The sequence below is a fragment of the Pteropus vampyrus genome, unplaced genomic scaffold, assembly GCF_000151845.1.
Source record: "Pteropus vampyrus isolate Shadow unplaced genomic scaffold, Pvam_2.0 Scaffold59, whole genome shotgun sequence".
Lineage (NCBI taxonomy): Eukaryota > Metazoa > Chordata > Mammalia > Chiroptera > Pteropodidae > Pteropus > Pteropus vampyrus.
This window is the reverse complement of record NW_011888840.1, coordinates 3814469-3828350: the sequence shown is the minus strand read 5'-3', so window position 1 is coordinate 3828350 and position 13882 is coordinate 3814469. Positions and strand designations below refer to the sequence as shown.

Genomic DNA, 13882 nt, shown 5'->3' with positions numbered 1-13882 from the left:
GCTCAGAGAGGGAGAGTGAATTATCCCTGGTTCGACATCCAGTAAGTGAGGGAGCCAGCAGGCCCAGAATCTAGATCTGCTGGGGAAGACAGATCTGGTGCAGACGCACAAAAGAGCAGTCGTATATATTCACTGGGGACAAAGTAACCTGTCCCAAACTGTAATCATCGTCTGCTGCAGCGCTGTTTTCATAGAGTACTGCTACTCAGATGACTTCATATTTAATTTTATCCTCTTGGTTCTATTCTGAAAAACCTATTTTCACATTGGGCCTAAAGAATCAGCCTCTCCTGGGTCAAGTCACGTTCGGGTCCACTCCCTTCCACCACAATGACCCACCACAGAGATCTCTCCTCCCGTATTCCTTAATTTGAAACCCAAACTCAAGAGTAGTGTAAGAAAGATGCTTTCCAGCCCTGGCTTTGACACTGACTTTGGCTTCTGGCAAGTCACTAATCATTTCTGGAACAGTTTTTAATGAAATGCTTATCAAGCAACTTTCATGGCAAATATTATGTATCTAGCACTGATACTTTATTATGGTATAATAATAATAACTAATTTTCTAAAAGAAACAGGTACTTTGGGAACTTCATGATCTCACCAGATCCTCTAAACAACCTTCCCCAAAGGACTGTACAGTCGTTCTTCCCATTTCACAAATGAAACCGAGGCTTAGCTCTCACGTTATTTTTCCTATTTTATAGTGAAGGATCCTGAGGGTTAAAGTAGCCTTACCCGGAATCTGCCTCCCGTAAGTAGCCAGGATGGAAACCCATGAATAAGGCACTAATAACTCCAAAGGCCACCGTGGTGGACACAGAGGTGTCCTCCAGATGCTCCTCAGAGGTGACATGGCTGGGAGCACTGCTGGCAGAAAATCCTCAGCTCTCAGCCACCTTTGGGTCCCCCTTTGGTTATCACTTTAGCTGAAGAGAGCTGCCTTGCCCAAGATCATGGCCATTCCTGGAGTGACCAGCACCCCGTGGCTGGTCAATGAGTGTAAAAAGCCTGGCCTTATTTCCCCAACCCAGGACGGCTCTGAAGGGTCACCTGCCTTCGGGCGTCCCTGCAACGTTGGCTGAAGCTTCTGTTGAGACTGCACCATCGCAACCTGACTTCCACTTCTGTGTGACCCTGTCCCCTCCCGCTTCGCCTTCGCCTTCCCTCCCACAGGTCTGGATTCGGAGAACCCTCCCTAACAGACTTCTGCACGCCAGCGTCGGCTTCCCAGGCAACCCAACCTGGGACGGTCGCGTTTTCACTTCGCCAGGCTGCTTCCTCAGTCGCTTCATCTGTAAAAGGGGAGTTAGGATTAGATGAACCCAACCTAGTCTCAGCTCCAAAACTGTAGGTGGCATAACTGAAAACACTTAGGAGTTAGAAGATCTGATTTCCATTTCTATTTGTCGGTAGGGATGCACACTTTCTAGTCTGTACACTGGCTTTACTTCTCATCACGCTATTGTCCCTTCTGCCCAGCACACCCCACCCTCTCTCCCCACACCTGGCTAACTCTTACTCACTCAGGACGCAGTTGACTTGTCATCTCATTGAGGAAGTCTTCCTTGATGCTGAAGGAAGGATTAGGTGTCTCTGTGTTGCTGTGATACCTATATCACTGCCATTGCAATTCTACACACCTTCAAAATTGCTTGTTTGTGTCTACCTCGTTCTGGCAACAAAACTTGGTGGTTTAACGCAACAGTCATTTATTTTGGTCATGAATCTGCAATTTGGGCAGGGCCCAGTGAGAACGGCTTGTCCCTGCTCCACACAGAGCCGTGTCAGCTGGGGCAGCTCTCCTGGAGCTGGAGCACGCTTCCGGCATGGTCCATTCCTAGAGGTGACAGTGGGTGCTGGCTGGCAGGCCCTGTCTGCCCGGGTCTTCCCATGGGGCAGCAGCTCAGGTATCTTCACAGCATGGCGGCTCGGTTCAAAAAGTGAGGGTCCCAAGAGACAGGAAGTGGAAACTGCTAGTTTTTTAAGGCCTCCACCCAGAAACCGGTAAAGTTTCTGAAGAGAAGCTGAATAAGAGTCTATAGTCGGGCAGTCCAGAGCCCAGATTCAAGGGAGGGAGCACAGCCCCACCTTTTGATGGGAGGAGTATCAAAGAATTTGGGGTCTAGGTTTTAAAACCACTACACTACTTAACTAGGAGCTCTTACGAACATGGCATAAGTCTGCTGAATAAATGGATCCACTTCGTACCAAACTGCCCACAAGGAACTTCACAATGTCAGTCAGTCACTTGCACCAAGGAGGGTCATTTCCAGACGACTCCACCATATCGACTGGCAAGAGGATTAAGGTTCAAAGGAAATTAGGCTTAACGTCTTACAGCATTTTAGAAATGGGACGAATTTATGAGATAATGAAATTATAGTCCATTTTACAAAACAAAACAAAAAAACTGAGGTGCATAGATAAAAGAATACAGCAGAATCCATGTGGGTCAGTTATATAAAAAATCAGCAATGATTCATAATTTGTTATATATGGGAAGTATATAGTATTTACCTGCTCTGTTTCCTTTTTTAGCAAGTCAGAGCTAATTAAACCTCAGAATCTGAATGGTGAGTCTTGTTAATTTTCTTTCTTTTACAGGGGGACACTATTTAATTTTTGCAAACTGGGTCCCATTAACAGATATCACTGTAATTTGATTACTCGATGATGCACTACATTTCTTGGTAAAATGTGCTGTGAAACATTGATGACTCAAATACTATGCACAGGCATGTCTCTAGCCATTAAATAGAATATGAAAGAACGCATAAGGTCTCAGTCATTAAACACCTTTAAACACGACTGAAGCAGAAATGTGAGCAAGAGATATGCGAGTTTGAATTATTAAAGGTAATTATTAAAGTCAAAGAAAATGAAATAATTTGACATCAACAAGGATTCAAATTATAAGCCAAACTCTAAAAGGTGAATTTTGACTAAATAAAAAAATAATAGCTTAGTTTACTAATTTGCAGAGAGATACCTAATTATAGCTTTAGAAATACATACTTAGACCTGAAAATATTTTATCTCTTCTAGGTTTTCTAAGAAGTTTCCAAAATACTAATCTTATATGAGAAGTTATGACTGTGACCAGCAACAACAACAAAAAAAACCAACAAAAAAATCAGTGAGACTTGATAATTAACTGAATACTCAGTGGCCTTTAACCAAGAAAGTAAAATCAGTTTTCCCCAGGGGAATAACCATTTTCTCAGAATTCTTCCTGTGTGGCAGAACATTTAGGAAATTACATTTCCTAAATGTAATTACCTTGTAAATCAAACTGCCTAAAAGACTTCATCTTAAACTTTTTTGGAGGAAAGGCATAATACTAATTTAACAATCCCATAATAAAGATAAGTCTCATGGAATGCTGGTTTTATAAGACAAACTAAGAGGTATATTTATAACACTATCTGCACTCACTACCCAATGTTTATGCGGCTACTACTTCTTACCCATGACATCTGAGAAACTATAAAATCCCCTGGAACTGATCAGAGATAAAGAGGAAAGTAAAAGAAAAAAAACTTCGTGCAATCCATCTGAGACATACTACAGGAATTCCCCAAACACCTCTCCACAAAACCCGCATCTTTTTTGTTTAGAGCGCAAGCGCGCGCGCACACACACACACACACACACACACACACACACACACACACACACACACAGCCTGCCCCCCTCAGGGTTAATTGTTATCAATCAGTGCTTCATTATGCATCTACTGTAAGCAAGGCTTTGGGCTAGACTCAAAAAAATTCGGAATCCGTGTACACCTGCTAATTCAAATTCTCTAGCAGATAACACAAGTTTAACATTCTTCAAGCCCAAGCAACACGGAGCTCACATAGCGTACATAAACTCCCTGTGCATTTCCCTATTTCCGATGTCACATGGCAGTACTCTGGAGTGAGGGGAGGAGGACAGTTATTTCTTTCGATCTGAGAAAGCAATATGGAAAACAGTAAGGAGAGCTGCGAGCTTACCATCTGCCAGGCACATAATGTTAAGTACTTTGTATGTACTATTTCATTTAATCCTTGTAATAATCTTAAGAAAAAGGTACCGTTTGTTAATCCTTGTTTTATAGGCCAGAAAAGCTAGGCTTAAGGAGGTAAAGAGATTTACCCAAGGGACACAGCTGGTGGGTGAGGACACCTTAAATGACTCTGCTTTGCTGCAGTGCTTGAGCCTTGAGCTCCTGAACTACCCACACAGCACGTGACTGACTAGCCATTTAATCTAATCTACACGCTGCTTAGCCAATGAAAGTTAAAGGTATGCTTTCTTTCTAAAATAATTTAGAAATGGACAAACACAAATAGATTTTCAACCATTGACTACAAGATTAAAATACTCCTTCGGTTATAAAACTCACCATTATTTTATGCACTACTAAGTAAAAAAGGTGCCAATTATAAGACTTCATCGATAGTAAACATATGCTAATTTTAGATACTAAAATGTAAGAAATAGTCTGTCCTAAAACGAATGAAATACAGTATGTTTATTTGACCTGCTTGCTCCTCTTTCCTGTATTTTCCATCTTTTGCCAGGTCTTACACATTTACTTCTCTTAACTCGCTTCCTCAAGGCTGGTTGTTTCCAGAATTAGTTCTGTCTGCTTTTTGCTGACGACCCCCCCGACTCTCCCCATTGATCTCATCTATTTGCAAGGCCGTGCCAGCGCCTGACGGCATCCCTAATGATGTTTTTAGCTGACTCTTTCCCTTGACTCCAGACCATATTTCCGATGGTTTATCTCCAAATTGATATTATATAAACTCTTAAACTCGGTATGTTGAAAAGCCAGTCTCACTGCTATAAGCCTAAGCCTGTTTCCTCATCTAGGGCTCGTGTCTTGTGGTGGCAGCACAGGACAGTATATATACTGTAGGAAAAAAGTCCAAAAGAGTTCAAATCTCAGCTCTGACACAGCCCCTGTCAGACCTTGGGCAACTGATTCAGCGTTGCTTAAAAAGTCTTCGTTTCTTTATCTAAAAAGTGGGATTGCTAATGATAACTTTCAGGTGGTAAAGTTAAGTCAGCTAATTTTTTTTTTCAGGGCAAGTAGAAAAGTGGGATATTTTGTGAGTCATTCGGCATCAAAGATGATCTTTTTGTTGCCCTTTCAAGAAAAGATGCCTCAGCTCGATGTAAAATTGGAATGACAATCCTTTCTCCTCTAATGTCTGAGGTGACGTGTCACTGCTCTTCGCACAGCGCTGAGGTGACTGGGTACAGATGTACTTCCCTTTTGAGGGTAACAGCTTCTCCTCACTCCATGCCACCCCACCCTCATATCTGGATGCTTACAGTTTAGTCATTTTTGAAATATAACAATTTTGATAGAATGTGTTTAAGAGTGACTTTTTCATAATTATTATTCTCCTTATTTAATGACAGCTTTATTCACACAACATAAAATTTCTTCATCATATTTTGCAGGCCGCTCTTGAGCCCTTTGATGTGAAGGCTCCTGACGTGACTCCCTTCAGCTAAGGTTGGTGATAAACGCGGGAAGTTTAATATGTAAGCTCAGGTTATCGTCCTGAAGCAGAAGCCTAGCCAGCACATCCTGAAGCTGACCGCTGCTGCCACAGTGCTAATCCTCCCATCTGTCCCACTGGCTCCATCTTGGAACATGTTTTACATTCTTTACACACTCCTGGCTTTTTCATCAGGCTCCTTGTTTCTCCATGGTTCTGCCATGTCCAAGCCTCAGCCCTCCTTTCCTTTCATTCTACAAACTCTTCCTGGGTGATCTCATCTACTTCCTGTATCCAACTGTCATCTCTGTCAGTGGTTCTCAAGCCCCTCCCTGAATATTGTTTACATAGAAGCATTCTCTCATCAGTAACAACTCTCATTCAACGCAGAGATTCACAGCAACAAGGACATCCTGAGATCTCAGGAGGGGTATTCATAGCTTGAAAAAGCACTTCTGACCAGGGACGTCTGGTCTGAGACACGCTTCTGCCTCATCTCTGACGGACGGCACCATCATCCACTGAGCTATCCATCCCAGAAGCCTGAAAGTCATCAGCACTAGACTTGAGAACAAAGATGGTGTCTCTCTAGTTCCCCGCCATATCTACTAGAGTGTCTAACATAGTAGCGCAATAAGTATTTGTCGAAGGACTGAATTCAATCAATCGCTAAAATTCTGTGGTTTCCGATACATATCCTTTCAACCTATCCTCGTCTTTTCATCCATGCTGTAAGGACTTTAGTTAAAATCACTATTATTTTCTACCAGGCTTCCTACCACAGTTTCCCAGCTTCCTGTCCTGCCTCCCTCAACCCACCCTCCATGCTACAGGCAGAGTTCTCTCTTCCCACTAGACAGTTTTTATCATCCCTCCACGTAAGGCCCTTTAAAATCAAATCTAATTTCTCAACACAACAAACAAGTCTATAACTCTCTCGACTTTGTACATAGCATTCCTTCTACTTGGGAGAACGGCTCAGGCATCATTCAAAGGAGAATTTCTTGATGTCCCAAAGCTGAATTAAACATTCACCTTCTGTGCTCTCCAAAGCATCCCGTACTTCTCCTAGTATTGCATCTATTCTGTATTGTAATGGTCCGTTTACTTGTCTGTTTCCTCAACTATGTTGTAAATTTTGATGGGTGGGCCACTGTCCTTTTCACTGTATCCCAGTGTCCTGCACAGTTCTGGCACAGAGTTGGCATTCAGTGAGTATCTGGTAAATAAATACATTTTCGAATATCACCAGTGACCATGAAAGTAGATTACTTTGGAATTCCATCAACGGACACAGATTCTGAATCTCGCTGGGATCCATAAATAAGTAACTGAGTGCATGAACATTATGAAATTGGACTCAACATTTTGTGCGTGTATATACATTTTTTTAGGGTAATTTTCAGTGTATCTAGAGTTTATCATCCTAAAAATTTGAGAAAGATTACTGTTGCAGTTTATTTGGTTAGAAAAGATAAAGTGTACTACAAACTAACAAAATCAAATTGTAGACACATACATACAACACAGACAGAGACACACAAACACACACATGAACTGAATGACATCAAGCCTAGGGTAAACCTTTTTTACTGAAAAGGGACAAGACTCAGAGGAGTTAAGAGGGCAGCAGGAAGACTGAAGAAAACAGCTGATGCCAGAAAAAGAATTTAGAAAGGCAGAACAGAAAGAGAACAGGACCTTCCGTCTACTCTGCCATTTCATATAGGGTCCTTATGCAATCGCTGTGTGAAAGGCTGGCTTCCTAACAAAGGATGTCATGTCTGAAGCTCTCTGTATAATTTTGAAAATTGCAAACTTCAGCTTGCCATAATGCTGCCCGGCTTCAGGACGGTTCTGTTCTACCAGTCTAGCCGTCTTTTCAGTTCTGTCCGGTGAGTCCCTGTCTAGACTCTGACCTTCGACAGAAGGAAAGAAAAGCAGCAAAAGGCAGGCCGTGGCCTGGGCTTATGAGAAGGCAGGGGCAGGGAGAGGAGGGGGTCAAGCACTCACTACTTCCCAGGTGAGCATCTTCCTCCGGCTCACTCTACTCCTGTCTTTATTTGGAGTAGAGTTTATGGACGTCCCTATTTGCAGGACTCTTATCACTCACTTTTGGAAAATGAGAAAATGTATGTAAGTTCTGAAAAACACTGGTAGTTTTGAAAGTTGTAGGTGTTTCTTTCTTTTCTTTTCTTATCTCATTTTCTTTTATTTTTATAAGTGTTGACCATATTCATAAAGCATTTAATGAAGGAAGAGAATGTTTTTTTCCCCTTTTTGGTAATTACTTGTATCAGCATAAAACATACTATACTGCCTAATACTAACCCACTAAGGTAGGATGAGCACTTCAGAGGTCATGATAACCTTGATTTTGAGTATTTCAATGATACCTCATCTAATTTCCATCACTGTAGAGCCTACAGTGTAGCTACTGCTCTTAAGTGCAAGATGTCTCTGGCTATGAAACAAAATTTGCTCACATAAGGATGAAAAATGGACCCGTGTCCTCCTTAGCATACTCTTCATCCAAAGACAATGAGAGCCAGAGGATAGTGGATGTGGTGAAAAGGCCTAAAGAATTCACTGACTGGTTAACCAGCATCTAAATAATCAAGAATGGTCCACGACTACTGATACGGCCATTTGGCCCCATGTCATTTAACATCGGTACACAAGACTAGCTCTGTATCCATGTATAGGGACAGGAGAGAACCTCGGGAATTTATTATACATACTATTAATCCAATAGCGTCTTACTTTGCTGCAGAACTCGAATTGTATAAATGAACAAAACTGTGATTGCTAAAACAATAGTTTTTAGGAACCAAGTTTCTAAAAAAAAAAAAAAATTGTCTTTTTAGGTTTCTGTATTTACCTATGCCATCCGCAATGTCTGAGGTCCTAACCTACGAATAAAATGTATTATTTTAAACCACAGAGACGACTGAGAATTGCTCTGGGTAATTCCTGACAAATTTATGGTGAAATTGAGTGATCAGTTATTCCAGCCGGAAGTTGAAGTGAACCGGGAGGAAGAGGAAAGAGAGTGGAAAAACTGCTGGCTGACGGAGTCCCGCCCAATAGTCTACTTATGTGACGCGTCAGTTAATTTTTTAAACTTCTGGGATTCACCTAAGAGTTGTACTGGGTTTTGCCCTGTTACCTACACTCATACCCTTTTTTGGCAAGAAACTGCTATAAATGAAATCTGGTTCAGGTCCCGTTACATTCACAGATAGGCTGAACATGTCTCTGAGAACATGTGTTTTAGTTCTTCCCTAGCAATGTGGGGGATCTGAAACCCTTTCAAATGCAACTGGGACTGTTTTGAGGAAAGAGAAAGAACAGAATGGAGGAAAAAAAATTCTATAACCTCGTTCATTGCCTGCTCTACTCGCTTCCTTATCCTTAATCTTGTCGCACTCACTGCGTCTTCCATCTTCTTTAGGTCTCCCCGCTGCAAGAGAGACCCGAGTTAGGAACCGACCGAGCACGATGCCAGGACCAATGTTGACAATGAGATGAGAGGCAGAAGCGAAATCAGAAGAGGGGGTGAGGGCAGAACTGGAAATAAGTTTTCGGAGGTCCTTGAAATGGGGTGTACATACGCTCCGTTATCCATGAAGGTGTGAAATTTGCAAATCCAAACAAATAATACTCACCCAGAGGGAAAGATCTACTGTCACTGAGATAATACTATTTGGTGCTCTCTAACTGAAATGTGCACATGATTAAGATGCTCTTTACAGAGCATGTGGGGAGAAGTACGCTGGTGACGTGTGTGGAATGGAAAGGAAGCATGGAGCGTGACCACACGGAAAACCCAGCCGGAAAACCCAGCCGTCCGCTCTGACAGATGCCCACCCGGCGGTGTTTACCTTGAGGAGCCTCGCAGACTCTGATACCCGACCTCATTGACTGGACCCGGGAATGCAGACTCATGCTAACAAAACTCACAAGACACCGATGTATTAAAAAAAAAAGAAAAAGAAAGCGACTTTATTATTTACAGTGAGCAATAGAAGAATCAGGCACCCTGCATGTCCCCGTCTGTATCAGCCCGACGGTGAATTATCACCTTGGGAAGGCAAATCAGCAGAGGGAAGTTGGGTAAAAGCCTGGAAGCAGAGCGAGTGAAGTTAATTACACAGGATTCCAGTGCATAATGGCATGAGGCTCTGCAGCTGTCTACACCGGCATTATCTACCTGCCAGGCAGGCTGGGACGCTGGCCTTCACCTGGCAGGTATGACTGGTCAGACAGTGTTTTGTAGGTGTCACGACAATTACATTAATAGCTTTTCTTTTTCTCTGTTTTGGAGACAGAGAAAGTCCTCTTCTGAGGCAGAGTTTATGTGTTTGTGTGTTTTTAAGATGTTTGTGTGTTTTTATAACCTTCAATTAGGTTACAGACAAATCTTACGGCCCAAGGAGTCTTCTGGTCTCTTAAGAGATTGCCTCTCTTGGCTTTAATCTGTTAGGTGTTCATTTCTCAGTTTAATTTTCAGAGAGCTTTTTTATTTTCCTGCTCCCTGGGATCCAGAAGGGCACCACATGATGGAATCCACATTTGCCTACAGGTTCCACAAAGTGTCCGTCAAATTTAAATCGACCTGTATTCACTGTGCCAACATTATGCCCACTGCTGTGCCAGGTACAAAACGATACTCAGAAGTATAACAAGAGCCTCTCAGGACGTGTTCTATCTGCTGGATCCCTGAATCCTAGGTTCTTCTAAAGGTACATTTATTTATTCATTTTCCACTAATAGTTACAGACCTTCTACTATGTACTGAGATTTAACAAGTAAGAGGAACATAAAGATACACATGGCACTGTCTCGTTCCCTTTAATAGCTTACAATCCAGCAAAAGAACAAGCCATGTTTTTAAAGAAAAGGTACTGTGCCAAGCGGCATGGAGCATGGTGGAGGGAATATTTTTATATCTAGGGGCAGAGACAGAAACCATCTTTTTTTAGATCTGATTTAAAAAATGTACTAAATAACAATGATGATTTTAAAAAATTAGCACAAACTACAAGTTCCTTCCTTGCTATTTCCCCTTCCCTGTTCTATATTTCAAGGTCATCCACAGTAGTTCCAATACTCTTCCAGATCTTTTTATCTACATATGACACGCACACACACACACACGCACGCACACACACACACACTTTTGTACTCCTCGACACATGCATATTTAGATATATGTGTACATCTATACATAACTTTATATTACACATCTCATTTATATAATACACACATGCACACACCCATTTATATGACATACATGCACGAGTGGGATCATACTAATATATATTGTCTTGTAATTTGTTCTTTTATATTGAATTATCTGTTGTAAATTATGTCCATAAAGAAGTGCACAAAATAAATATGTTCAGTTTAGAAAATAAATTACTCTGTATAGCTACCACTAGGTCAATAAATAGAAAATTCTGAAACCCCAGAAACTCCTTGCATGCTCCTACGCTCTCCAAAATCATTATTCTGAATTTTTTGTTAATCATTTCCTAGGTTTCTGTATAGTTTTACTACCTATGGAACAGGCAAAGTTCAAATTTGCCTGAATCTGCAAATGCCCTCGGTCAAAAGCAGCTTCCGTCCCTAAGCCTCTTTGAACTTTCACTTTTCCTTAGATTTTGGCCTTTAATTCCTTATCTTTTCAGCTCTTTGCTGCTCTGAGGTCTTCTCATACATATTCAACATTTTCAATTATTTTCAGCAAGAGGATTGTTCGAATCGGCCATATTTTCAGTAACAGGAATCTGTGTCACTTCTCAATTTCCTCCTTGTGTTAGTTATATGTATAAATGTAGATTCTTACCCACCAGATCCTAACTCCTTAGGGGTCTGGAGGCAAACATCTTCATTTTCCCACAGCACAAATAGTGAAACATGCAGTAAATGCAGAAAGAGTAAAGAATAAAAGCCACGGAAAAGAGAACGAATACGTAAGTGCTCCTGCCATGGAGTTTCCATTTTCTTTTGGCAAAGAAAGTTAAGATGTACGTGCATAAAATAATTTGATGTGAAATAATGTCAGGTAATAAAGAGATAAGTTTAAATGAAATCACTTATATTTATTGATATAGAAAATTTCCAAGATATATTTTCAAATGAAAAAAGAAATTTGTAGGATGGTGTCTGCGTATACAATATATGTCGACATTCATCTCCCACGTGTGTAAGCAGGTGTGTGTGCAAATGTGTGCCTGTGGGCATTCTTGTTCTTGCATAAAAATAGAACTGCAAAGACACATAACAGTGGTTACTTCTATAGACAAGAACTGGGAAGCCAGAAGCTATCTCTTCACTCTCAAATATCCTATATAATATTTTTACACAAAGCATATATTTTATAGTTGGGGGGAAATTTTAAAATATATATTCAAGGGCAAACATATCTGACAAAAAGAAACCAAGAAGAAAAAAGAGAAAGAAAGAAAGAAATTATTGAGGAAGGTTTCTTCAAAAGATAAGACTTAAAATGGGTGCTGAAGGACCGGAAGAGTTTAAGTGAGAGAACAGGGGTGGGGAAAGAGGTGGATGAGTTTTGTCTTGAGCAGACATTAGGGAAGAAATGAGGATGGTACCTGAAGAGGACAATACGGAAGTTTCGCTTGGATAAAGCCGACTCCAGTTGACATGCAGACATATGATTCAATGGACAAAACAGAGCCATCACATAAAATGTGGAACGCCATCCATAGTAAGAGCTACTAACTGGTTTGATGGGAACGAGAAGTCAATCCTGGTTACTGTACAAGGTGGTCACATGAGATAATACTAACCTCATGGAGTAGTTTGTGCAGAATGAGATCAAGCGTGAAAAATCACTGGTAATTTGTAAAGTGCTAAATCAGTAACTATAAGTTTTAAGTAAGTTATATTAAAAATTACATTTTAGAAAGATTGTCTTGGTATTCCTGTATAACAGGGGAAGACAGACTCGGAGCGAGGTCATTTGTTAGCAATATAACATACTTGAAAAAGCCTGACCAGTTTTTGTAATCTGAAAAATACAGGTAACTTCCTATCTCTCCGGATTGTTACAGGGATGAAATGTACAGAAAATGGCAAGGTCAAAATCTAATGCATTAGTTCATTTCTTCTCAACTGCTGATTACAGTCCAGAGGCACGTTGATAAAGATCAGAACTGAGGCCCTGATCATGGGGACAGAAAAGGTAAACCCCAGAGATTCTTCTAATAATCAATAAGGACCTACTGATTGGGTGTAGGGAACAGACGAGGAAAAGACGGCCATCTCCAGGTTTCCGGCAGGGAAGACTGGAGGAATGGGGATGTCCCTGACCTCTAGAAACTGCCTTGATCTGTGATCTACCAGTTTTGGAGTCACGACGCTCTGACCACGTGCGTTTCACCTCCTCCATCTCTCTGTTACTCCCAAACCACAGCCCTCCCCATGTGGGCATGGGGCAATCTCCTTGAATTAGAACAAATACGGCTCGAAATATTTTAAAATAAAAGTGTACTTATATTCATTATATTTTGGAAAAGAATTTCAAGAATGAATAAAAACCGTTGAACAATTCAACCATGCAAAGTTACAAACTATTCAGTGACGGCAGTGGGCAAAGCTTAGCGATACCTTGTTAAAAATCAAAACAAATTCCACTTTTGACTTTAAGGAAGAAAAATTCTACATAAATAAAATATTTCACAGAATTAAACAACCTTAGGGTTTAAGATTACTTGTATTATATTAAAACCCAAATCAGAAAATGATGAAAACCAAGAAAGATCAATAAAAATTTATCACATAAATGATTCTTGTTTACTATGCTTTTAAAATTCTTTTCTTCTAAAGGATTCTGACTTCTGAGTTACATGTTACAACCCTGGGCTGTCGTCTGAAGGCGGAGTTTATTACAGCCTTACAGCATTCCAAAAGTCTACGTTGCCTCACTAGAGGCTATTATATGATAGAAAACAAAAATTCAAAAGGCTTAAAAGAGATCTGTCATGCTTCAGACTCCTCACTTTTCTGTACAGTCACATCCTTGTACAAGATGACAGAGTTGGCAATTGTGTAACTACGCCTGCAGAAGCAGTTACAACTCTGGAATGTGACCACTGTGTTGCAATGTAGTTGGTCACCATCATATGAAAATCTTGGGAAATAAAATATCTTATTTACCTGCTGCTTCTTATGAGAGAATAACTCATCATACAGTAGTACATCGGTACTTTAGTCTAAGCTACCGACCCACAGTTCTTGGTACTTATGATCACATGTTAAAAGAATGCTAAGACTATTTATATGTACTTGAAAAGGTAAAAAGAAAGAGGAGGAGGAAAAGGAGGAGTAAATAAGGTGGGAGAGGAAGG

General features: G+C 40.8%; 1 protein-coding gene across 4 annotated transcripts in view; it reads right to left on the bottom strand.

The window, feature by feature from the left end:
• NSMCE2 (NSE2/MMS21 homolog, SMC5-SMC6 complex SUMO ligase) overlaps positions 1-13882 on the bottom strand; it is a 221722-nt gene that overhangs the window by 98383 nt on the left and 109457 nt on the right. For 3 of the 4 annotated variants that reach the window (XM_023530981.1, XM_011360812.2, XM_023530982.1), the window contains one exon: positions 8884-8967. The exons of the other annotated variant lie outside the window; for it this stretch is intronic. In XM_023530981.1, coding sequence (XP_023386749.1) covers positions 8884-8967 — 84 coding nt within the window. The remainder of the gene's footprint in view (positions 1-8883; positions 8968-13882) is intronic. 4 annotated transcript variants of the gene reach the window in all.